The sequence below is a fragment of the Thalia democratica genome, chromosome 3 (assembly GCF_965202585.1).
Source record: "Thalia democratica chromosome 3, ktThaDemo2.hap1.1, whole genome shotgun sequence".
NCBI classification, from domain to species: domain Eukaryota; kingdom Metazoa; phylum Chordata; class Thaliacea; order Salpida; family Salpidae; genus Thalia; species Thalia democratica.
In genome coordinates, this window is record NC_139167.1 from 82,742,615 (window position 1) to 82,767,302 (window position 24,688).

Consider the following 24,688-nt stretch of genomic DNA (forward strand, 5'->3'; position numbering starts at 1 on the left):
TGGTTAAAACCTTTACAAGTGACAACAAAAAGTACTCTTACAGTAAAATACGTATTTTAAATTATAAAACATGAATTATAAAGAAAAACTCTTTTTATTTTCTAGCAAACGATGTTTTACTTATTTAAAGAAAGATATTTTGCTCGTTTATAAAAACTTTAATCAGAAATAAATATGTGCTATGTGCGATCAAGATAATATTATTTGTTTTGTCGCTTAAATAAACAGTACTCTAATGGAATATTTGTAGTAACTATAAGTAACAAAAAAATTGCTACCTTTAAAAAAAAAAAGTCTTTCGCTCTTCTTAAAAATTTGTTTTTTTTTTTTGTTTTTTTGACTAGCAATTACTTTGGTGATTGAAGTTTCAAACTTTATCAAAATAACTGTTTTTCTTTAATTTCATTTGCATTTAGTGCTTTTTTTTTACTTTTTTAAAGATATTATTTTTAAAGTAGTACCAAAAATTTATTGTAATTTAATTGTTTAAAGTTAAAAATAATTTAGGTTTGTGATGTGATTTAGGGTAAAATTTAAAGAGCTGACCCTAAGCCCTACGTTTACTTATTATTTAGCAATTCAACTGACTTTTAACCTTGTCAAATATTTAAACTGATATGTGTTTACAGAAAAACAAATACGTTTTAAGATCTTCTAATTTTATAAAACAGCAAGACCCTTTGATGAGTTTTTAAAAAAAGTTGTTTTTTTTTACTTTCTTAAGTTGATATATTAGTTTGAACTACTACTTCATTAAAAAACATAAAGTAGAGTTTTATAAGCTTTAAAGTGTTGCAGCTTGTTACTGGTTACAAAAATTTTAAATGGGTAGTTCTGCTAGTTGCTCTGATGTCAATGCAGCTAAAGTAATTGAATCTGATGCTGACAACTTGTCTGCTTTGAAAGCGAGCAGAATGTTGGATGACCAGAGAATAGTTTTGGACAAAAGAGAAAAGTTTCTGATGAAAAAAATTCAAGACGAGCACGATAATATTATTGAGTGCATGAAAGTTCAAAATAGACAAGGTAAAGCTAAAGTTATAACTGTAAAAAAATAATGTTATTAGTTTAATCCAGGGGTCGGCAAACTGCGGCCCGCGGGCCAAAAGCGGCCCGCGAAGGGTAAATCTGCGGCCCGCGAGCATGTTATTTTTTTAAATGGAATGCGGCCCGCGAAAGAAAATTTTACGGCCCGCGAGCATGTAAATGTGGCCCGCAAAGCAAAAATATATTAAAAGTTAAATTTGTTTGATAAATTTAGTTTTTAGTTCCTGTATATAAAATTTTAAAACAATTAAAATACTTTAATGATTTAGCTTTAAAAATGTGAAAAAAAACAGGTTAGCATTCTACTAAGTTTTTTAATAAATTTCATAATAACTTTCTTCTTACAACAGCAAATTGTTTTTTGAAAAAAGAGTGTAAAAACTGCTTTGAATTAGTAAGATAGTTATATAATATCTATTTAGTAAAAACTAAATGCAAATGTTTTCCGTTTTGTACAAAAGGAATGCACAATAATTAAATAAAACAGATCTCTATAACAGATGTTTTATTTCTAAATGTTATATTCTAGTTTACACAAAAATATTTAAAATAACATAATAATAATGCTGAGAAGAAATAAGGTTAAATTTACTTCGGTTTTAAAGTCTTTGATTTTTTAGAAGTTTTCTTTGCATTTTAAATTAATTTCTATGCATACTAATGAACAATAATGCTCATATTTTAAACCACTTTTTATTTAATACTTAACGCGATAAAATTTAGTTTATGCATAATTTTCTAGCATTATTGTTTCTACAGGTAATATCTAAGTGTGTACAAACGCATTTAAATTAATATATATGACATAAAATAAAAAAGTTTTTGATAGACTTACTTTTTGATTTTTCAAACTATGTTTTTTGGCAAAATAAGAAAATTTTTATGCGTTGCATACTTATATAAAGAGTTGCTGTTTTTAAACTACCTATTTAATACAAACTAGATTAAGAAATGGTAATTTATTAAGTTTCTACATTTTTATAAAAATAGTTCAAATTCGATCAAAAATACAAATAAAAATTGCCACACACTCAGGCTATGACTATTTGAAGACTTCAAATTTCAGGCCAACTTAGTCATTTTTCAGTTTTTGGCTTGAATTGCTTTTTGTATGCTTAAATATCAGGCTAGTTTTTGTCACTCGGACTGACTTTTTTGCTTTAAAGAGTGGTTATTAAATTTATGATGTATGTTTTGTTCAATGCACAGTGTTGGTTTAAATTAATATATATCTTAAATTTTAAGTTATTCAGCTGATATAATTTGAACTATTATTTATACTAATTGTGTACATATAAGTTTGAACAATTAGTGTTGCCAAAAAATCCCGGAAAAGCTTGAAATTTTACAATTTATACTTAAAAAATCTGAAAAAGCCTTTGAGATTTATGAAAAAAACTGGAATTAAAAAACAAATTACATGTAAAGTAATGAAATTTCGATTTGACACAAAAATCTAACATATGAATATTTTTTATTAAAAATCACGTTTAAAGTATCTTAACATTTTTATAACTTTTAAATTTTTCTATATTACTTAAGACAATTTTATTTTACCTTTAACTTATTATATACTAAAAATAGAAGCAAAAAGTTGTACTTTAAAAAACTTTATATTGGAGCATTGCACATTTGCTTATAAAATGTCTTTACCTATTGTTGTGCTTTGTATTGGAATTCAACCTAGAAATTCTTCTAAAATTTTAAAATTAGTAAAACCACCTGAAATAAAAATTCTAAAATTAGCAATATCTGTTGTATCAGTTCTCGCATCTTAACAGATTGATTTAAATCCTAATTTAGTTTATGCGGCTTTATAATTTCCAGACATTTCCTAAACACGACTTTTTGTTGATATTGAAGAAATAAACAAAAATATTTTACTAACGCAAACACAAATTATTTAAATGAGTTTTCAACTCTCAACGGTGTCTTTTTTTAGTAATTACTTTTGCTACTTTATAACTTGCCTAAACAGTTTTTTTTCTGATCAGTCTGTAGTTACTGAAAATAATTATGTGCGTCGTTAAAACTGACTTAAGAGACTTGTTTTTTTTTCGTTTCCGCAATTAATCCAAACTAAGGTAACATAGTTCTTTTAGCTCGTCTTATTATTCACATTTAATCTTTTTAAATGCAGTATTTTATTGCAGGTATAGAATTGCTACAGTGCTCAAAAAAAAAGTTCTTATAATTCATTAATAGCTTAATAAATTTTTATAGATTTGTTAAAAATGTTTAAAAATTTAATTGTCTATTCAAGCTAAATTACAACAATTTATTTAGTTATATAACTAATTCAATGTTAATAAACTTCGGTATTTCTTTATTTGTGAACTTTATTTTGAACAGGGTTGCCAAACAAACAGGCTAGTTTGATATTTTTTTTAATTTAGGTGTATCTGAAACTTTTATTTCAAATATTTTGAATAAATCTTCAAACTCTCAGAATAGTTTTTATGACCGTAGTGTAGTCTCCTAGTTGTATTTTTTTGTCTATTTACATACTGTGCTTTTTTATAATAATGTTATTTTAGTTAGTATTTAAGCTTGATTAACAGAAAGTTTTCAGATATTTTAATTTTTTGTAAACGTTTGATATAATTTAGACATTTTTGTTTTTAAAGTGGCAACCTTGTTAAGGCTAATTAATTACTAATAAGGTATTTTATAAAGTATTCCAGCACTAATTATGCTAAAAAAAATTGATTTAGCTTATCTACAGTATAAATACGTTTTAATTTTATTTAATTAACTAATTACTGAATTTTCTAAAGAGTGCAAACTATTTATAACGCAAAAACTATTTTTTAAAGTCAAAATTTTTTAAAACATGAAAAAGTGGTTCATAATATAAAAAATGTATAAAGGTGACCAATAAATGTTTTTCAAGTTCGGTTTTTATAGAGAGTTAGGTTGTAAGTAAAATAATAAAAGTATTTTATTAAGTTAACTTATTAAGTATTTAAGAAAATACATATTTCATAAAGACTTTAGTATATTAAACAATGTAAATTCTATCACAATAAATATTTATGTATTAAATAGGCATTCTAAGTGTAGCTAAAAGTCATTTAAAGTAATTATTTGAATAAAAGTTAAACTATCTCTGGTGTGACCAAAACTAAAACCAAAAGGTTATTTAAATATCACCAAAACTAAAACTGTGGCCCGCGAAGATTTTGAAAACTTGAAATTTGGCCCGCGAGCACCAACTGCCTGCCGACCCCTGGTTTAATCAAACTACGTAAGCTAAATAAACAGTTTTTTGAACACTTATTGAAGTTATAAATGCTGAGAAAAATTTTTACAATAAACAGTGTCATCTAAAGTTTAGGAGAAACAATTTTAAATGTCACTAGTTTGTTTAGTAGTTTGCACTTTTTGTAATGATTATAATGAATAAATGCTTTTATAAAGCTGCTAATAAGAAAATAATAAATTTTCAAAAATTTTATTATGTTTTTTAAACTGGAGATAAAAAATAATAACCTAAATTTTAAAATAATTTTTAGGTAAATATGCAAAGTTCTTAAAACAGTTTTTTAATCGTTATCAACTTTTATACTGTTTTTATCATTTCCAGGGGCACAGTATGCATTGAAACGAAAAAAACGTTTCAAAAAGAATCTAACAGCAACCAGGGCTCAAAAAGACACGATAATTAACCAAATGGACGCAATAAGAGAAGCAACTAGTCAGCAAGAGCAACTTAAAGCGGAACAAATAGGAATGGCTCAACTGAAGAAACAACAGAAACTTTTGTTAGTGTTTAATGATTTTTAAAATTAATTTTAAGCTTACTTTTTTATGGTAAACGCTCGTAAACAACTTTTCAACATTTTTTTTTTAATTTAACTTTTTAAGTTTAAAAAGATGAAATTTAGAATACTGCTATCAAATTTTCAAGGTTTACTCTCTATTAAAAAAAAATCTTTTATAATACATTAATGTTAAGATTTAATTTTCTGATAATTCTTTATATGTTATTTAGCTAGTCTAGTACGAGTTTGTTTTATCACTATATTTATTTTAAATTTGTATTTTTTATCAGTTTTTGTTTTTAAAGTAAGTTTCAAAGTTTCAGCAACAGCAGCTTCTTTTAAATAAGCATTTTTAATGAATCTTGTTAAAAAAGAGCGTAATTAAAAACTTAAAGTTGTTTATTTTTATAACTTCAAGAGATGTGGATGAAATATACGAATTGAAAGACGAAATAAATGAACAAATATACAAAGCAGAAGAGATTCAAAATGCTCTTTCCAAAGAAATTGGAGAGCCTACACCCGATGAAGTTTGTTTTATGTAAAATACTGTACTTAATATTTGTTTGATATTTTTTGTCCAAATTAAAAATATTTTATTGTAAGAAAGATTTTCAAGTATACAAAAAAAAAGGAAAAGTTAGTTTTAGTAATAAAATAAAGTATCTTGAAACTTTTTTTACTGCACAATCTAGCAAAAACGAATGGTTAAATTCTTTTTTAAATAGTTCATTTGGCAAAATTTAAGTTAAACATAAAACAATTTTATCAAAAAATAAAGTGTTACATTAAATTGAAGATAAAAATGTATGCTTACTGTTTAAATTTAAAACTTATTTTTCTTACAAAAATTTTTTTAACCTTAATCTAATTTTTTTTTTTACACTTACTATAAAAATTTTAAACTTTTCTACATAAATACGATTCATAAAACATACTAAAATAACACTTTTTTCTTTTCTTTAAACTAGTTATATCTTAACAAGTATGCTAGTACTTAAAAATATATGTTTATTTTTCATCTTTTTAACTTTAAGATTTTAACTTATCCCTATTAACTTACTAAAACTACTTATAAATGTATATTGCAGTACCATAATTTTTATAAAATTCACAAATATCACAAGTCAATTTTTTTGATGTTGTTTATGTTCACTAACAAAGTTTAAAACAGTCTTTATTACAGAGTATTTTAAGAGCAATAAAAAAAACTTTTGTTAAAAACTAGTAAACCCACAGTATTAAGTTGCGATAAAAAGCAAATATTTATCAAGTGTTTCTAATTTAATTGCTTATTTGAAATCTAATTTTTACTTAAATTACACTATTTTCAACCCAACCCGTTTTTGAAAAGTACCTTAAAACTAAGATTTTTAATTAAATTGATTTGTTATTATAGGACGAATTGGAAGAATACTTGAAAGAAAGTTTGAAAGATAAACAACCAACACAAACTGCTCGTTCAACTAATGTTAAAGTTGAGAAAGTATGAATTTTATTCATAAAAATGTTTTAAACTATACTTTTCTGCTTATTTATGTAGTAAAATTAACAAACTTTAAAAATATAAAATGAAAGGTAGCTTTTACATTCATTGTTTTAATATAAAATAAGGAATATATAAAAAAATACATACTAATTTGTTTTACTTTTGTACAGTTTTAATGCAAAGCTTATTCTTAAAACATATTGAATTATAATACTATACTGTACAGTATAAGACTATTTGTTTAACATTTTAAAATTGTTTATTTAACCAATTAGATGTAGACTTTTTTTTAATTAGTTTTAAACGATGTAAAATATAAAAGTGAGAACACAACAGTTTCCATGAACTATACTACAAGTTTATAAACAAAGTTTTTAAAGTTTAAGTATTTTCAACAGCTTGATAAAAAGAATGATAAAATTGTAAGCATAAATATTTGTTTTTAAAACCTAACAAATCTTTTCAAGAACACATTTTTCAGAAAATATTACTTTTATATTTAGAAATTACGTTTATTCAAAATAAAAATTGCTGGTTTGAAAACTAAAAAGTTATGATTAAACGGTTCCAAACTTGAATGTGTTTGTATTTAAATGTGTCTGTATCTATCCATTTATAAAGTTGATAAAAGCTTTTGACAGTTTAGTGCTTAGTATTAAGCAAGCTACTTTTTGTTTTAATTTTTAATTAGAACCTTTTTAAAGCTAAACAAATTTAACTTTTTCAATTGTTTAAAACCATTTCTTTGCTTTATTTTAAAATTTTATTTTATTATAAATTGAAATATCTTTCTTAGTCTTTTTAATGTTCGGAAAAAATTCCAGTATTGGTTTAACTTTAAACTATAAAATATATAACACAATTAAAGGTGTTGTTTGAACAGGATGAACTAGAAGAATATATGGCAAATTTGGAAAATGAACAACCTGTTTTACCAAATCTACCAAACACTCCAATACCAAGTACATGTACAAACTTTTTATAGCTTTGAAAATATTATTAAACGAAAAACAAAAAGTATTCTGAAAAAGTTTTAAAAGTTCGATCTAATTGATCAAAATCTTTTAAAAATTGTAAAAAATCACAACAAAATGTAACAAAACAGCTAGTATATTAAACTATAATTAACTTTAAAAAATTTATTAAACTATTTTTGATTTTAGTTTTTAGTACAGTAATTTTTGTATAAAACAATTAAAAAAGCTTTTAAAAAGTTTGGTCTAAGGACCTAGTGTACGAAAAACCCTTTCTGTTATCAAGTCTTGCACCATAAGCTTTAATAATTTCTTACGAGCTAAAACGTTAAATATTTTTTATCTGAACTTTTTAACCTGAAAAGATATAACAATCAATAATAACTTTTTTTATACAAATGATATTTAATAAGTTTTAAAGATTCTTAAAAAACTGTTATAAACTAAGATAAAAGAAATTTGATTAGATTTAGAAAATTTCATATGAATTTGTACGTCTTTGCAGGCGTCAGAGGCTTTACTTTATACATACTGTTTATTTAAAAACTAAAAAGCTTCCAAAAAGTTTGGTCTGAGGACCTGGTGTACGAAAAACCCTTTCTGTTATCAAGTCTTACACGACAAGCTTTAATAATTTCTTACGAGCTACAATAACAATGATCTTTATAATCTAACCTTTTAAACCTTAACAATTACAAAAATCAAATAAATGAAAGTAAATAAATTAAAATTAACTAAGTTATGCGTTTACTATACATAGATTTATATTCATAATGAACTCAAAAACTTGATTAACAGCATAGAAGTTAAAGTACAGTAAATGTGCATTGTGCAGTTTGCTGAATATAAGCCTAACAGTTTTTGTGTACAAAACACCACAAGTCTGTTTTGTAAAAACTTAATCACTTTTTTCTTAGTTTTTTTTTCACTTAACTAGCTTATTATATTACTGTTTTTAGTCAATTGTTTTTACAGGTTCTAGTAAGAATAAAGTAGCGAACAGAGATGATGCTAATTTGCAAGAACTACAAGCGTGGGCGAACTAATAAATAAAATAAATAAAATTCTTACATAACCGCTAAAGTTTCTGTTTGACAACACGCTTACAATCACTTATAATCCATTGATGTATAGATTGTAATAATATTTTTTTTTTAAGAAATAAAGTTTTTTTTTTGCTATTTTTTGAACTGTTGTTCAACCTTTTTTTTCTATGATTTAACTATATCCCGTGTATGTAATGTGAAAGCACTTTAAAGTTCAACGTTTTAGTTTAACAAATTAATTTTTTTCTTGGTTTTAGTTACATGAATAAGAATACGCTAAATTTCACTATAAAACTTTTTTATTGGTTATTTTATGTTACCATAAAGGTTTAGACACAAAAATAGTGATACTTAATATGGTCTTTGTGTCGTATCAAATGTTTACATTTAATTTAAAAAGAATACAATAAACTAAATATTTGACTAAAATAACTATGTAAAAGTCTTAAACAACATTTAGTTAAATTCACAAAGCTTTTTGGTAATAAAAAGTTCTATAGCACTTTAAAAATTAGCTTTATAATAAATAATTTTAGTACATATTTGTTTTACTACTTTAGAAGTTGTTTACTTTTCTCTTTGGCGTAATAACAATAATCAAGTTATTTTGCCCAAGTATTTGTTTTTGTGCTCTATAAACAATTTATTACCTCTAGCCTTTAAACATCGTCTAAAATTTTTTATCAGTTTATAAAAAGTTTAGTCTTTTTCAGTCATTTATTTAAGAAAAACAATAAGTTATCAAAAGTATTTTCAAACCTGTAATTGATTTTTTTATGCTAATTTGTGCTAGATAAACAAACAACATTTAAATTTATGATTTAGTTTAATATTTTTTTAACTTTTTTTTAACATGTGCTACAAAACAGAAACGCATGTGTCAATAAAAATTTATACTGATTTTTGCTTTAAATTTGTTTTTCTGTATACTTTTCCATTATTAATTTTAAATAAAACTCTGTTATTTCAAAGCAACAAGTTAAGTGCAATTCTTTATTTAAATATCCACTTGTCATAAATATCGTGTTATTATTTGATAAACTTGGTTTTTTTAAGTTTTATTTCCATTTAAAACAATCACACTTTTGGCTTTTAGACTACCTTTAAAATATTTTCCACTAAAACATGTCTTATTTTATTGTCAAAAAACAAGTAATAACCTTTATTTCTCGTAAACTTGTTTTGAAAACGTTTTCAAAATCATATCACAACTCAGCAAAAATCTAAAAACTTCATAAAATAAAATCTTTGTGTTTTGACGCATAAAATTTTCGCTTAACCTATAAAGTATTTTAACAAAAATAAACTTATCAGTCCAAAAACTTTTCCACTATACTTTTGTCATACACCTCACAAAGACTAGACTGTTATTTAACAACTATTTAAAATTTTCAATACAAGTTTAAAATAACCATTTAAACATCAAATCAAAACTATGCTTGTTTTATTACACTGTTCACACTCAAAAACTTTTTAGTATTCCTTATCTTCACTTTCGACTTCCTCCTACCCCCGTGGTTGCCATGGCAACAGCAGCATAGCAACGACCTAACCCCCCTCCCCCTCCGGTACTCGTCACTAGGGGGCACATTCCTCCGGTAGTCAAGCAGTTCGCACACCCAATCCTCGTTGTCTTCGAAATACTCGTTTATCTGAAAGTTAAACGAAACTCTCGTTTTAGGGGTTTCCCTTTTTTGAGGGTTTATCGAGTGGTCGCTGACGTAGGAGCTGTCGTTTAGTTTTATTTTCGGTATTCGGAGATCGTTGGAGTTTTTCGACTCGATGCTGTTTGACTTTATGGTCTTTTTACTTTTTCTTGGGTTTTTGTTCTCTTTGTTGGTAATTTTATCATCTTTTTTAAATTCCTTCTTCGAGTTTGTACTTTCGACTTTTTTTAGTTCAGTATCATTATTTTCGAAGTCATTATTGTCGTTTGAGTCGGTAATGTTTATTTTTATAAAGCTTTTAACTTTTTTTGGTTCTTTTGAAACATTGTTTTCTGGTGTTTCTTTTAGTTTTTCTTGAGAGTTTTTGTTATTAGAGTCATCAACTTTCATTCCACATTTATTATAATTTGTAAACAAATACAATTTCACTTACAGATATATTCTCAACAACATGACTTGTACAAAAAACAAGTTTTGGTCTGTGTTTAAGCCATTTTCTACAAAAATTGAGTTCATATTTGTAGTAATTTCAAAATAATTGTTTCCATAGCAACTTTTTACCAATTAAATTTAGCTACTAAAATGACATATAACATCAAAGTATCTAAGAAAACAAATTGTATTATTAACCTCACCATACCAAAAGACTTTTGAATATTTAAATAAGCCGGATTTAAGTAATATTTTATCGGCTTTAGTTATCTTTGAAAAATAATGCAGTTGTTATAGTAACATAGAAAGAATAACCACAACACTCTGCCGGCGAGCATGTTAATCTGGCCAATAAAAATTATATCTTTAGTTGATTATTTTTTTGGTTGTGTTTTTTGACTAATTCCATTTTATGTCCATGGTAAAAAGTATTCGACTTACTTTACAGCTTTAACTTAAAAAGTTAAAAAAAACAGATTGTCTATTTATGAGTATATCTTCACAGTAGAAATATCAGGGTTTTTTTTCTACATCTTTAAATTAAAGTTAAAACTGTGAAATACTGTTCTATTTTGGGTTCTTCTTGGATTTGTAAGTTATTAAATTAATACCTATCGAATAATTATTATTTATTGCACATTTTAGTAGTTCCCAATGTAAACTAAACGTTTATAAAGTTAGTTCCAATCACATTAAAAATTTCGTTAAACAATTAATTTATGTGAAAATTTTAACCAATTTTATTTTCATTTGCATCTGATAATCGACTTTAAAGAAACATTTAAAACACCATAAAAATATTGCTAAGGTAAAATATTGTGTTGAAAAGAACACGTTTTCACCTCTTTTTAAATGTTTGAGCACAGAAAGTTGTTTTGTTTTCACCCAACATTTAGTTTAGCAACATTTATTAAATTAATTAAATGTTGCTAAGTGTTTTACTACCTTTTGAAGTAGTTTTATTTTTGGTTCTTTTTATACTAGGTTGTCAAGTACTAAGGTCAGTTTAACAAATTTAAAGAACTAGAATACTTTAACATATTTTTTGATTATTTTTGAAGTCTAGCCTAAAACTTTTATAATGCAATTGTAAAGCTTGTTTAGATAAATTCCTAATTTCTTAAAAGTTTTAGTTAGTTTCTAAAAGCCTTTTTAAAAGTTTTATAAGTTGTAATACCTTCTAGCCAAGTAGTTAAGAATTAATGTAAACACAATAATATTGTATTGGTATTAGTACTTGATTAGCATTATTCATTTCGATTATCCTTTATGATTTTCTTTTATTTTTAAAGTGTTCATGTTAGATTACTTAGGCTAACTGTCGTGTCTCAAAATGTTGCCTTGTATGAAAAATAAACAGCTTACTGAAAAGTAAAAACGTAAATTTTTGAAGTTAGCCTATTTTTTTTATAATACATGTATATATATTCATTATTTTTCTATCGTAGTTTATTAATTTAAAAGATTAAAATCTTATCAGATATTGAATGTTATTAAACATTAAGTAGGAAAGGATTATGTTCAAGTAATAAAAATTCTTATTAAAAAAAGAGTGATAAGGAAAATTACTTTTAAAATTACTTTTTAAGCTCGTTTGTTTCGGTGCTAGGTGATAGTTAAGTACTTAATTTATTAAGCATAAAAATATTAATTTATTAGACAGATAGTGAGTTTCTTAAGACAAAAATCGCAATTTTACCTTTTAATAATAAGCTACATATATATATTTATACTCAGACTGACTCATGTATCAGACTGGTTAAAATTAAAACTAAATAGTTTTAAATATGTGATTAAAAGTATTACTGAGGCCCGCAAAGATGCTTCAAATTCAAAATTTGGCCCGCGAGTACTTCAATCCTGCCGACCCCTGGTATGTAATTTCATAAAAGTAATACTTTTTAATGTTTAACTACTAAAAAAACTGCTTATATAAATGTAATTAGCACTTTAAAGCACTAACATCAATGGTTTTTGATTTATATCTTTCTAATTTTTAAGTAAAATTACAGTCCAATATAAATTTGGCTCAGTTGTTTTATCTAAGGAACAGTCATAAAAAGATATCCGCTATATAGCAAAGCTTGCATTTATTAAGTTATTACAAATATTCAATAGCTTAATGATTATTTTAACTCTAAATTTTTCGAGATAGTTAACTTGAGAAAAATTAAGACTTTTGCTCACAACAGAATTTTTAACATTGAAACAAATTCCTAAACAAAAAAAATTAAATACATATTTTAACTTTTAGTTTATCATTTATATAACTAAAAAAGTTAAAACAAAATAAATTATAAGCTTTTTTTTACACTTGCATTAAAAGCTACGAAAACAAAGCACACACTTTGGTCAATTAAGTTTAACTGTTTACGATCCGAACTATTTTACTAATAATGTTTCATAAATAGAGCGTGTGTGCTCATTAGTATAGTATGCAGAAAATAAAGTTAATTTCAAAAAAAAAATCTATCATAAATAAAGCTCAGCCATAATAACAGCTTTTTCAGTAACAATTATTTAAAACCTTTTTTGTGTTTAGATTTTCGTTTTCTTTGTATGGTTATTAAAAGTTCATGTACCATTGTTTTGTTTTAAAATTATGATAGTTTGAGTTTTAAAAAAACATCATAAGTGTTCATTCGCGCACAGATTTATAAACTATAAAACTATTTCATCAAATATGTTTCATAAATAAAGCATGTGTGCTCATTAGTATAGTATGCAGAAAAGAAAATTAATTTCAAAAAAAAATCTATCATAAATAAAGCTCTACCATAATGACAGCTTTTTCAGTAACAATTATTTAAAACCTTTTTTGTGTTTAGATTTTCGTTTTCTTTGTATGGTTATTAAAAGTTCATGTACCATTGTTTTGTTTCAAAATTATGATAGTTTGAGTTTTTAAAAAACATCATAAGTGTTCATTTGCGCACAGATTTATAAACTATAAAAACTACTTAACTATATATGAACAAGAAAAAGTTTCAACAAGTGTTTATTTAGATAAAATATCTAAACAAAAAAAATTCAAAAAATCTGCTTTGTAGTTTTTATATTTTTTACCAAATTATACTTTTATTAACTTTACCTATATTGATTTATTACTTTTAACTTTCTTATTAAAAAATAATATTTTTTATTTTAAATCTTATAACTTTAATTAACCAATGATCAATAAAGATTACTGAACTAAAACAAACTGTTAAAAAAATATCCATTAAAACTGAAATAGGTTTAAAGGTGAGTAAATAATATGTATGCTTATATAATAATAAATCTAGAAGGTCTTAAAACAGTTTTTAGCTTCTTAGTCGTTTAAAATAAATTCAAAAAGAACTAGTTTAGAGTCATGTTAATAATTAATCTTCACTTGTTAAAAACACTCGAATGAATATTTTTCATTAGTAATGATTGCTGTTAACTTCGCGAATTTCAGTACATTTGACATATAAGTAGTATTTTTTTAGGAAAATTTTGGTACATGAAATTTGAAAAATACTAATTATATACTAAAAATTGTTTAAACTTTTTTTCGATTAATAACATTGACACAACATATTTTTATATTCAATAACATATACAAATAAAGTTTTTGAAGCTTGTGTGTTTGCAAATTAATTTTCACTTGCAGTAAACAGCTTTCGTTGATTTTAATTTATGGTTTAAAAAAATGTAAATTAATCTTTGTTTAATCTTAAGCATAAACAAAACAAAGTCAAAACTCGAGTGTTAAGTTACAAATAACTCAAATATTTGTTTAAATATTTCAAAGGGTTCTGTTCCACACATAAAAGTAAAAAACAATTGTCATTTATCATTCTTTCAATTTACAAAAGCTTTACTTTTACTGAAACACTAAAAAACCGGTGTGAAAAAAAAAACACTTGTTTTAAAATTTTATCAATTTTGTCTTCTCACGACTTCTAATGATACTACCAACTGTTAATTTCTTCTTACAGTTTAATTAATCAACAACTTTAAACCTGAAAATAGAAACCATTTGCGTAGTTAACCTTTGAAAACTAGCTTTTATTAATTAGAACATAGATAATCAAGTTTTAAATTTTTATTTTTATTTTCAACGAACAAATTTGCATAGAAAAAAAACGATGAATCACAAACGAAAAAGATACTAGAGAACAGGCAGTTTTAAAATAATAAATAAATTAAAAAACATGAACTCTTAAACTGGGTAATTTTATTTACAGACTGGTTGATTCATTAAACCAATTGATTAGCTTATAAAACCTAATCAAGAATCAATGAAATAACTATTATGCTTTTTTTTGTGATAAACTGTTTTACGTCATTAAAACATATGCTTGAGAAATTTTACTTGTTCAATTTGGAAAATCAACAACAGATTATATAAAAATAGATATAAGATAAATTAAACAAGTCTATGAGAAACTGATAATTTTACATTAAAGTTAATGCAAACTTAAAAATAATGTTTTATTTAGGGCTAAAAAGCGATAATTTACAGAATTATAAGCTTTTTTTCAACTTGCAAGCATAAATAAAGCATGAGTAATAATATTTCAAAGACACGAAGAAAAACAAAATTCAGAGTTATTGAAATTTTAAAACAAAGTGTTATAAGTATAAATTTGCAAAAAAAATTAATTTTTTAACTTTTTCTTTAATTATAAGTATTTATTGAAAACCAAAGCTAGATGTTTTTTTGTAAAAATTCTAATTTACGTATTTAAAATCAATTAAAAGCATTTTAAAGAAAAAAATATAAGTTTAATTAAAGGTACAGAAACCTCAAATATTCAAACTGTAGTAAACAAGCTTTTTAGAATAAATTAAGTTGCTTTTTAAAACAAAAACAATAAATGAAAATTTTTGAATTTAAAAATTATTGATAATGTGAAAGAAAACCATAATAACACAATATAGTTTTTTTTAAGAAAACCGTAAATTTTTATTTCAATTATTTTTTGTTTTTAATACATGTCGCCGTGGAAGCTATTTTCCGGGTAATCCCCTACTCTGATCCTGATGGGGAGGAAGCGGAAGCTCCTCAGGTTTCCATGGGAGCGGCACCCTTTCCTCCCACCTAGCGACAAGTAGCACTTTCGTTTGAGGGGATTTTTCCTGATTGCGGAGAACAAGGAGTAACTTCCGTTTATTTCCTCCCTGAATTTTCCCATCACGGAGGGTGTTTTCTGTAAAAAAAAATTAATTACAAGATATTACTTATTTTTTAAATTTTAAAATTAAGCTATTAATTTTCTAATAACTTTACTAGTTTTATATATAACTTAACAATTTACAACAAAGTAGTTTATACTTTAGTCGACATAAATGCTAATTTATTCATAAATTGTAATTAATAACAAAAAATTAAATATATTTATTAACCTTTCCCCTCAGTCTTCCTCGGTTGTCCATGACAATAAACAGTCCGCTGTTCACCCCCCGAAAGTACAAACCTTTTGCTGTTGATATCACTTCGAGGATTGCTGTGAAAATAAAAAATATTTCAGTATGAGTTAAACAGCTTTCTTTTATCAATTACTAAAGCAACTAAAGTAGAAAACTGTAGTTTTTTGTCTGAATTTATTTTCTACTAAGTAAGATTTTGACAACTATATGTTTGAATACTAACTTTTTTACAACAAAACTTGAAAAAATAAACTTATAAGTTAAAATACCATTTTTTTATGGATTCTATGAATTATTTTTGAAAACAAATAAAAATAACTAACTGTCCATGTCACCCCTATCCCTGGTGCTGCCGACCCTCCCGTCTTTACTGACTCTCAAAAGAGTTCCGTCCCTCAAGCTCAACACTTTCCACTGGGGGGCGCCGCTCATGAACGGGTGCATTGTGACGTCGTCATTCGCTTTTCTTCTGTTTCGTGTTATGACGTCATCGTCATCAACGCTTCTCCTGTGTCTTTGCAGTTGGGGCGAGGTCGTTTTAGGGGTCAGAATGTTTTTCTGGGGCCCAAGGAGTTTTTGAAGGAAGAGAAAGAAGAAAAGAGTTGCTTGGCTCTGGTTTCCAGTAGCAACCAAGGGCGTTTCGTTGTCAGGCAGAAATGTTTGCTCGTTGCTAAGTGAGTTTGTAGGTGCCATTTGAAATGTTGATTTGTTTATACTTCTAGGATAAATTAAGGGTTATAAAGTATTGATGTTAAATGAGGAATAACGTTTTTAGTTTTTTCATTCATTAAACATTTTGTACACAGTTACTAACAACGTTTTGAGATTTGATAAATTTATTGACAAAAGGTTTTTAAACAAATTATTATAAACTAATAAAGACGGTATTGTTGCAAAATAAATCCTAAATAACTTTAAGTTTACATTAAAAACTTGGCAAGAATTTTTTTCAAACAAAAACACTGAAACTCAAAAAACTTTTTAAACGTAATATTTATTTTAAGTTTGAAACAATTTTAACAGTATTTAAGAACAGTTATGAAGTATTTTTTAAATACTAAGCAAATTACCTTGTTTTAAAGTAAGCTCGTTAAATTATAAACTAGTGCAAACTGTACTAAAAATGTTCAACAAATAATTGCTTAAGTGAAAAAAATTAATTAACTTTAAAGTATTATATCTCCTAGCTCAAATATTTTTTTAAGTAAAGTCTCATCAAAACAAACTTAATTTCAAGAGCAACAAATAATAAAACACTTTTACAGCCCAGGTTTTTAATTTAGATATATAAAATACATGAAAAACTAGTTTAAATTTTGAACATTTTTAACATATGTAAATGTTTAAAACTATATAAATTGTAAATTTTTAGGTCAAAAACAACAAACAAACGAAGTTATTCTGAAAAAGAATAAGAAAAAATATTTCTATTATGATCGTCTGCCAAAAAACTACAAATAAAAAAGTTAATTGTTTTTATAGCTAATAGCTTCAAAAACGTTAAAAAAGGACACTTAAGTCTTAAAAATAGTTATAAAATACTTGTGCATTTTATATTTACCCTAAAACTTCCAAACTTATCGATTAAAATTTCTAACTACAATGGCTTTTAAGCAATAAAACATTTCATTTTTGTAGGATGTTGACTAAATAACAACAAAACGATGCACAAACATATGCAATTTTTGAATGTTTTATACAAGCAAACCTCAGCAAAAACTAACGCTTCTTGTAAAGAAAATAAGTATTAAAGTACAGCAAAATGTTCAGTAATTAAATATTCTTAAAACTAAACTTTCCAGCGCTAATTGCACAAATGACTGTGAAAAATATCAGCAAAAAGCACCGAAATTAACGAAAAAAAGGCAACTCAATGAACCACACGCACCCACTAAGAGAAGAAAAGTTACAAACCCGACACTTCAAAGACCACATCGTGAGATAATCCCCTTTCACCACCTTCAAACAACAAACAACGTGCGAGGGGGGTTGTGGGTCTAAACCCCGTGAATTAACGGTTGAGTGAGCACAGCGCGCTATGATTCAGCTGCGTTGCTATGTGACGTAAGAAAAGTTGTAAGAGCGTAAAATAATCTGCTAATTAAAATTTTCAAGGGTATTTATTGTTTAATAGAAAAGTTTTATTTTTAAAAAAGAATCTGTTTCATTGCTAGCATAAATACTAAGTTAGAGCAGGGCTTTTTGAACTCGTTTTCATAATCAATAGAACTTTGGGAAATAATATTTTCCTTTTTTATATATTGCCCCTTTAATATTTAATTACTTTCTTGTCCCATTGCTGTCGCCCTGATAACCAAAATCGCCCAATTAAGGAACTTCATCCACTTCGGGAAACCCTGAATTAGATGAAGAAGTTAATTTGAATACTAGCTTATGACGTCATGATGCGTAACAGGTAAGCCGCTTACATATTGGAGGGAAAAGCGTTGAAATTTTATACCGCTTACCGAGGCACTAGTCACAAATTTTGCTTAAATCTCTTGTTTGAAACTTAAATGAAATAATTTTTGTAGTCAGTTTCTTCAAATCATGCAAACGAGTCATTGCCTGTTTATACTTATTAATTACAGCATCGATCAAAAACTGTCTGTTAATCTTAATAAACATCTTATTATGTTTTATTTTTAAGCTATATCTAATATTTGGTTTCATGCAGCTCTTCAACAGAAGCAATGTTTTTTTGACTTTTAGGAAATTTTTTTAGATTTTTAACTCATTCTTCTTTCCTTTTATGTACAATTTCCCAACTAAAACAGCTTCAGTTGTACTAGATTTGTTTTTATAAACCCGCGAATAGTTTGCTTATAACAGCGGTATTTATCGACAAAATTCAGGTTAAAAATTAAGCTAACTTAAAACTTTCGTTTTCGATTTTTGAGTAGAAATTGAAACTTCGAAACTACTTAGTTTCAAAAGTTCTCTAAAGACTACGAAAAGTTAACTAATAAACTCATCACAACACTAACATCTGAGCATGTTTTTAATTCGTGTGTAATTAGTCAAAAACGCGACAGAAGCCTAAAAATTTAAAATCAAAACAAACTGTTAAACTAGAAAAAGCTTTAGTTTCGCTCAACCTTAAATCTCAACTTTTCACCTTTTTGTATAATTCCCAAATCTTCTCAGACAAACTATGAACAAACTGACGAAACTCGCTTCTCTAATAACTGTCTTTTCAGGTGTATTAAACTCGCTTAAGGCCCGACAGACCTACAACGACTTCTAACAAACTTTCTCCGAGACCAACCTTTCTGATACTTCTCGTTCCCAGCTAATCTTGTTCGTGATCTGCAAGTGATCTCCGTGCAGCTGTATCCAAATCCCAGCTTTTAATATCCGCTCAAAACTTTTTTCTTTTCTCTTCTATAGCGCCAGCTAGCGACGAAAAGATTGTGTGTTGAGAAAATTAGTTAATTGTTTGTATGTAAGTGGTATCTGTTTTACATATGGTTTTAATGTAATGATACACAAATAGTTTTACAAGTTCTTGTAGTTTGTACCAGTTCTATATGCTGTTTTATTGTAGTACTTATTTTTTATATCTTTCTCCTAGTTTATAGCTTTAAACTCAATTTCAAACCGTTAAAAAGATAACTTTAATATAAATTTATACTAAAACTTAAAAGTATTATACTTTAGACGAAATTTTAATCATTTTAGTTTATATCAAGTTTATCTGATGAATGCTTTAAAAAAATATTTTTATTAAACTTTCTATATTTTTAAAGTTAGTTATTTAAATTTAATTTTTTAGTAAAAATTAGTACCAATACAAAGTTTTACAGTACTATTTTTTCAGAAATTCATATTTATAAAAATTATTTGTTGTAAACTATTTAAAGTGAAATTTAAATAGTGTTTGTAAATAAACTTAAACGTGTCCTGATGGTTTTAATTTGAAAATTATTTGATTTTCAAAAACTTGTGACGGAAACTAAGAACTTTTAATAAATCAATAAACACATATTTGTATAACAGTTTTAAATAAAACTTTGAAATTAAAACTTCTTTTTAAAACAGATAAATCAAAATTTACATACACTTTTAAATCGTTAAATTTTGATGAAACTAGAAGTTAACAAAAAACATGATAATTTTTATTAACTGAGACAATTAAAGGCCGAACATCAAAACCGATATAAGTGTTGCTAAAAAAAAGAAAATAGTCATTATTTTTGTGGTAAAATAAACAAATAGTAATCAATAATTAATAATTGAATAGACAATTTTGAGATAAAATAGAGCCTTTTAAATCAAGTGAAAAACGTAACGTCTAAAATAAAGTTTTCTATAGATAGTATTTGATTAAAAAACATAAAAACTTCAAATAAAGACCAATAGTAATTTATCAAAACTGGTTGCTTTTTATAAACTTGCCTTCAAAAACGATTTGAAAGTTTACGTACGCTTTTTAAATGTTCAAACAGATAATGGTTTCATTAAAATGCTGCTCATCAATCTTTAATTCAAAAGCACTTATTTTTTGATGTTACCAAAAACTTCTATAAATGTCATTTAAATAACAAGCACTTTAACTCAAGTAACGGTTAGTTTATTACCAAATAAAAGACCAATAAACAGTTTTAACGTAGAAACTGATATGTAACGCATTCACTTCCAATAGTGTGTAAAACGTTTACTATAAATAAAATGTGACAAAACAACGTGAAAACATCAAATAAAAAATTGTTAAAAGTGTTTCAATATCAACAAATGATTTAGGGATTTAAATTTATCGCATTATTTGATTTCCTTTAACTTTCGGTAATCGGTCTGTTAACAGTGACCAATAATAGAATTAAACAAACAAAAACAAAGTTTTTACTTTTTTTTTTCTATTCATCAAAACATTACGGCCAATTAAACCTCTTTATTACGTCACGGGGGCTCATAATTGTTTGCGGCACGTCCGATCGTTGCAGTGACGTAACAATCATCGCGTTTTTACGTCACGACAAAGTTTTGCCGGTCGGCTATGGGCACGTATGTTGTTTGAAGTTTTTATTTTTGGCAACATTGCTCTTTTGTGAGTCGAAAGTTTACGGAAAGTTGTTTTGTATGTTTAAATTTTTCAAACAAGTATTACAAAAATATTTCAAGATGAATGTGCAAAGTTTTTGTGTAATACGTAAAACGATTAGCAAAGAAAAAATTTTAAAGCGCAAGTTACAAAAAAGAATGCCTTAACCGTAAAAACATCTTTTTTTGGCTTAAAATTTAGTAATTTCTCCAAAATATTTGGATTTTTTTCTGTAATCATACTTGGTCGTTATTGAGAACTTTTCAACAACTTAAATTTAAATACGTTTTCTCAGGCACGCAATTATAAAACAATTACTTTAGGAAATTTGCTGCAGATAATTTTAAAGATTTTATAACGACTTGTTATTAGGAAACTACTAACGAATTAAAATAAACAGTTGAAAACATTTTCAGAATTTTTGTTGAATAAAACTTTATTATTTATATTTTGCAATACTTTAAATGCAAAACTAATAACAATTTAGTGAAACACTTTTATTAAAACTATTACATTTTCTGTAAAAGTAAATTTATAAATGATTTAAAGAAATGTACAGCATTTCTTACAGGACTTTAGATTATAGTCAAAAAGTTTTTTTTTCAAATACGTTTGTAAACTTGTTTAAAATCATTATTATTTTTAATGTTTTGCAGTTTTAAATGACATAAAGTGATACATTTAAATTTTGATATAAAACCTGAATAAAACATGTTTCATTTACACAAACACATTGAATTTATTAAAGTGTCAATATTTTGCCTATTACTGTTTACATTTTTAAAACTGAAGCTTCTTTGTTTCATTTCACACTAAATTGTTCTTTACTGAATAAAAATTAATTATTCAAAAATAAGAGTTTTTAAACAGTTATAACTGTTAAAGTTGCTCAACGCAATTTTTGTTGTAGTCATTTTATACTTAGGTAGAGCAAAACGTCAATGATAAATTTTTTTATTTGATTTTTTTAAATAAAATGAACTGCTTATGCACATACTATTAATTTAAAGCAATAGTCGACAGCTTTAAAATAAAAACAGGTCTACTGAAGAAATTATTTACCGTTCAAGTTAAAAGGAAAAATGCTTACGCGGACTACTAATATTTTAAAAATACTAATCTAAAACAAAACATTATATATGTTATTAAATTTCCAATAAATAGAAAATTAACTAAGTTCTATAGTTTACTTAGAAGCAAAAAAAAAGGTTCATTTTAAAATTTTCTAGTATAAACAGCTTAAACTTTTATTTACTGCATTAGTTTACTTTTGCTTAAAAATTTTCTTAACCAAAGACTTTTGCCTTTGATCTCTGGTTTAAACGGTGAACAATGAACAAGTTATTACTATTTTAACTACAAGTCTTAAACTTTAGCTGCAACAAATAAAACATTTTAGTTATTATCAATTAAATACAGATAATTACAACTTCAGTGTTAGAATTCTTATAACTTTCCTGTTTTGAGTTTTGACCGTCTTAAACTTTTTAGTGTTTATTTAGATTATTAAACGACATAAGAAACGCTTAGAAACAGCTTGGTCCAGGCACCAAACCTTTCGGCTATCGATTCATACACTACTTGGATACAGTTTAACAGCTTGTCCAGAAAAAAAGTTTACTAAACGTATTGTCGTATATATATCTATTGTAAAACATATTTAAAAAAATATAGATTAAACTATACTAGCTTTAATATACTTATAGATAAATGTTTTGCTATTCATGTTCTATATTTTTACTACAAAACCCAATCAGTATGCGTAGATTATTCAATTCAGTATGTGGTAACAAATCCTGAGAATAATAAATTTTGTGATTTGAAATAATAAGGTTTAATGTTTTTTATTGAAACCAATTGTTAAGAAACTTTAGATGTTTGCTAGTTAAAGAACCTTTTCATTTTTATTAGGGTTTCTCTTGTTTAAAAGGTTGTATAATTATCAGTTTGTTTTGTTCTATTAAAGCTACTTTTTGACCTATTTTTGCTTTATTTATTACAAAAATAGATAGTAAACCGACTTTACAATTTTTTTTACGTAATTTATATCAATAAACCATTGATAGCACGTACAACCACTTTATTGTGACGTAATAAGGAAATGGAGACGTAACAAGACAGGGGAAAAGTTTTATTTTACCGGCGAAGTTATCACGTTTGTTGTTATAAAGTTTATTTTTAGGACAAAGTTTTGTAACATTGTGCTTTTTACAGTTAACTTTTTGATTTAAAAGTTGTGTAAATAAATTTAATACTATTTTAAGAATACTTTTTCAGATTTCTTTTTTTTTCCTGCTTTTCATACAGTAATAAACACAAATCTAGATGCTTACAATTCTTTTAAATAGTTTTTCACTTCAGTCATATTTAAGAAAATAGTAAAGTTAAAATGTTTTTAAACTAAGTTTATTACGGTTAAAACTACAAAATTAATCGAACTGTTTGTTCGAAAAGGAAACTCATACAGTTTTGTGCTGGTTTACTCCGTGTACAATCTGATTGTTTTAAAATAATCATTCATAACTTGATAAAATTTACTTGGATAAACACTGGCCTGTGACTTTTTACTTTTTTCAAGGCTATATTACTTTTCCAATTATCCAATTAATGTAAATAATTTGCTTTATGTTTTAAAAACTTTTAAAGCGCAATAAAATATTTCAAAAAGCTAAGAAAATTCTGTACTTGAACTATTAAACCTAAATTGTCTTGTTAACACGTCAAGTTTAAATTATTTTACATGTAATATTAAAGGCGGCTTACGTCAACAAAGTTAAACAGTATATTAAATTTTTCTAAATTTTCTGCCCAAGGTGAAATATATTTCAGTATTAATTACTAAACATACTTAATAAAATGAAGACGTTGGCGCAAGTAATTTTAAAAATCAGTTCATTTAAAGTAGTCAGTGTTATTTTTAAATTTATAAAAATTAAGTATCCATGCTTTATTGCGTTTTAGTTTTATTTTAATGTAACTAGTTAGTATAGTTTAATATTTTATTTTCATAAATAATTTATGTTTAAAATTATTCACAGTTTGGCAGCCTCTTGTAAGTAAAAGGTCAAAATTTTTGAAAAGTGTGCATGCGGGCCGCATTTTGTATTTTTCTTTATTAATGTTCAAACTATCAGCCTAACTGTAAATTTATATCAAAAAAACTTTTTTTGTTAAATTCAGCTGAAACGCTTGTTGCAGGCCTCAGTTTGTCGACATCTGTTATGTTTTTTTTTATTATTGTTATTTATAACTTCTTTATGATGTAACTAGTTTAAAAAGACGCCACATAAAAACTGTTTTTTATTTTTTAGCACGTTTGTATGTATAAATTTTATATTTAGAAAGTTTTAAGTCTTTGTAACTGTGTTTTTCGTAAAACATTTATGTATTTTATGTTTTAATGCGTAAAGTTTAAACACTTTGAAGCTTGATCTCCAAAAATTAGTAAGGAATTTTTCGACAGCAAAGACGTAGGTCCATTTCTTCTAAAATGTTCGTTTGTCTTAAAAAGAGAAACTTCTTAATGATTTTAAACCAAAAAAAATTGTATCGACTTTTTTTTATAAAATTAAAATAGGTCAAAAGTTGTACAAGTTGCTTTTATTTATAGCTTTTTAATCAATTACTCCTAAAAATTTTATTACTACGGCTTTGTTATATCTTTACTATATGTTATAAAGTTAGTATTAATTGGATACTTTACCTTTTAGCTGGTATCAAATCTTATTATATATTTTAAAAGTATATCTGAATCGCAAGATATTTACGTTATTTTTATACTTCTAATAGTTTGAAACTCAAAAGGTTTTTCATTAATAATTTGATTTAAAT

General features: G+C 25.6%; 1 protein-coding gene across 1 annotated transcript; it reads left to right on the forward strand.

Moving 5' to 3' along the window:
- The first annotated feature begins 824 nt into the window (after positions 1 to 824).
- Positions 825 to 8,320, forward strand: LOC145832621 (putative charged multivesicular body protein 4B-like protein CHMP4BP1). The gene is made up of 6 exons (XM_082939924.1): positions 825 to 1,026; positions 4,634 to 4,811; positions 5,230 to 5,341; positions 6,211 to 6,297; positions 7,184 to 7,262; positions 8,250 to 8,320. Exons 1-6 carry the CDS (start codon positions 825 to 827, stop codon positions 8,318 to 8,320), a joined length of 729 nt encoding a protein of 242 aa, XP_082796050.1.
- Positions 8,321 to 24,688: the final 16,368 nt, after the last annotated feature.

Coding starts and splice junctions, on each gene's coding strand:
- LOC145832621 (XM_082939924.1), top strand. CDS start 825: ATGGGTAGTTCTGCTAGTTGCTCTGATGTCAATGCAGCTAAAGTAATT. Junction 1,027..4,633: donor GAAAGTTCAAAATAGACAAG/GTAAAGCTAAAG, acceptor TATCATTTCCAG/GGGCACAGTATGCATTGAAA. Junction 5,342..6,210: donor GAGAGCCTACACCCGATGAA/GTTTGTTTTATG, acceptor TTGTTATTATAG/GACGAATTGGAAGAATACTT.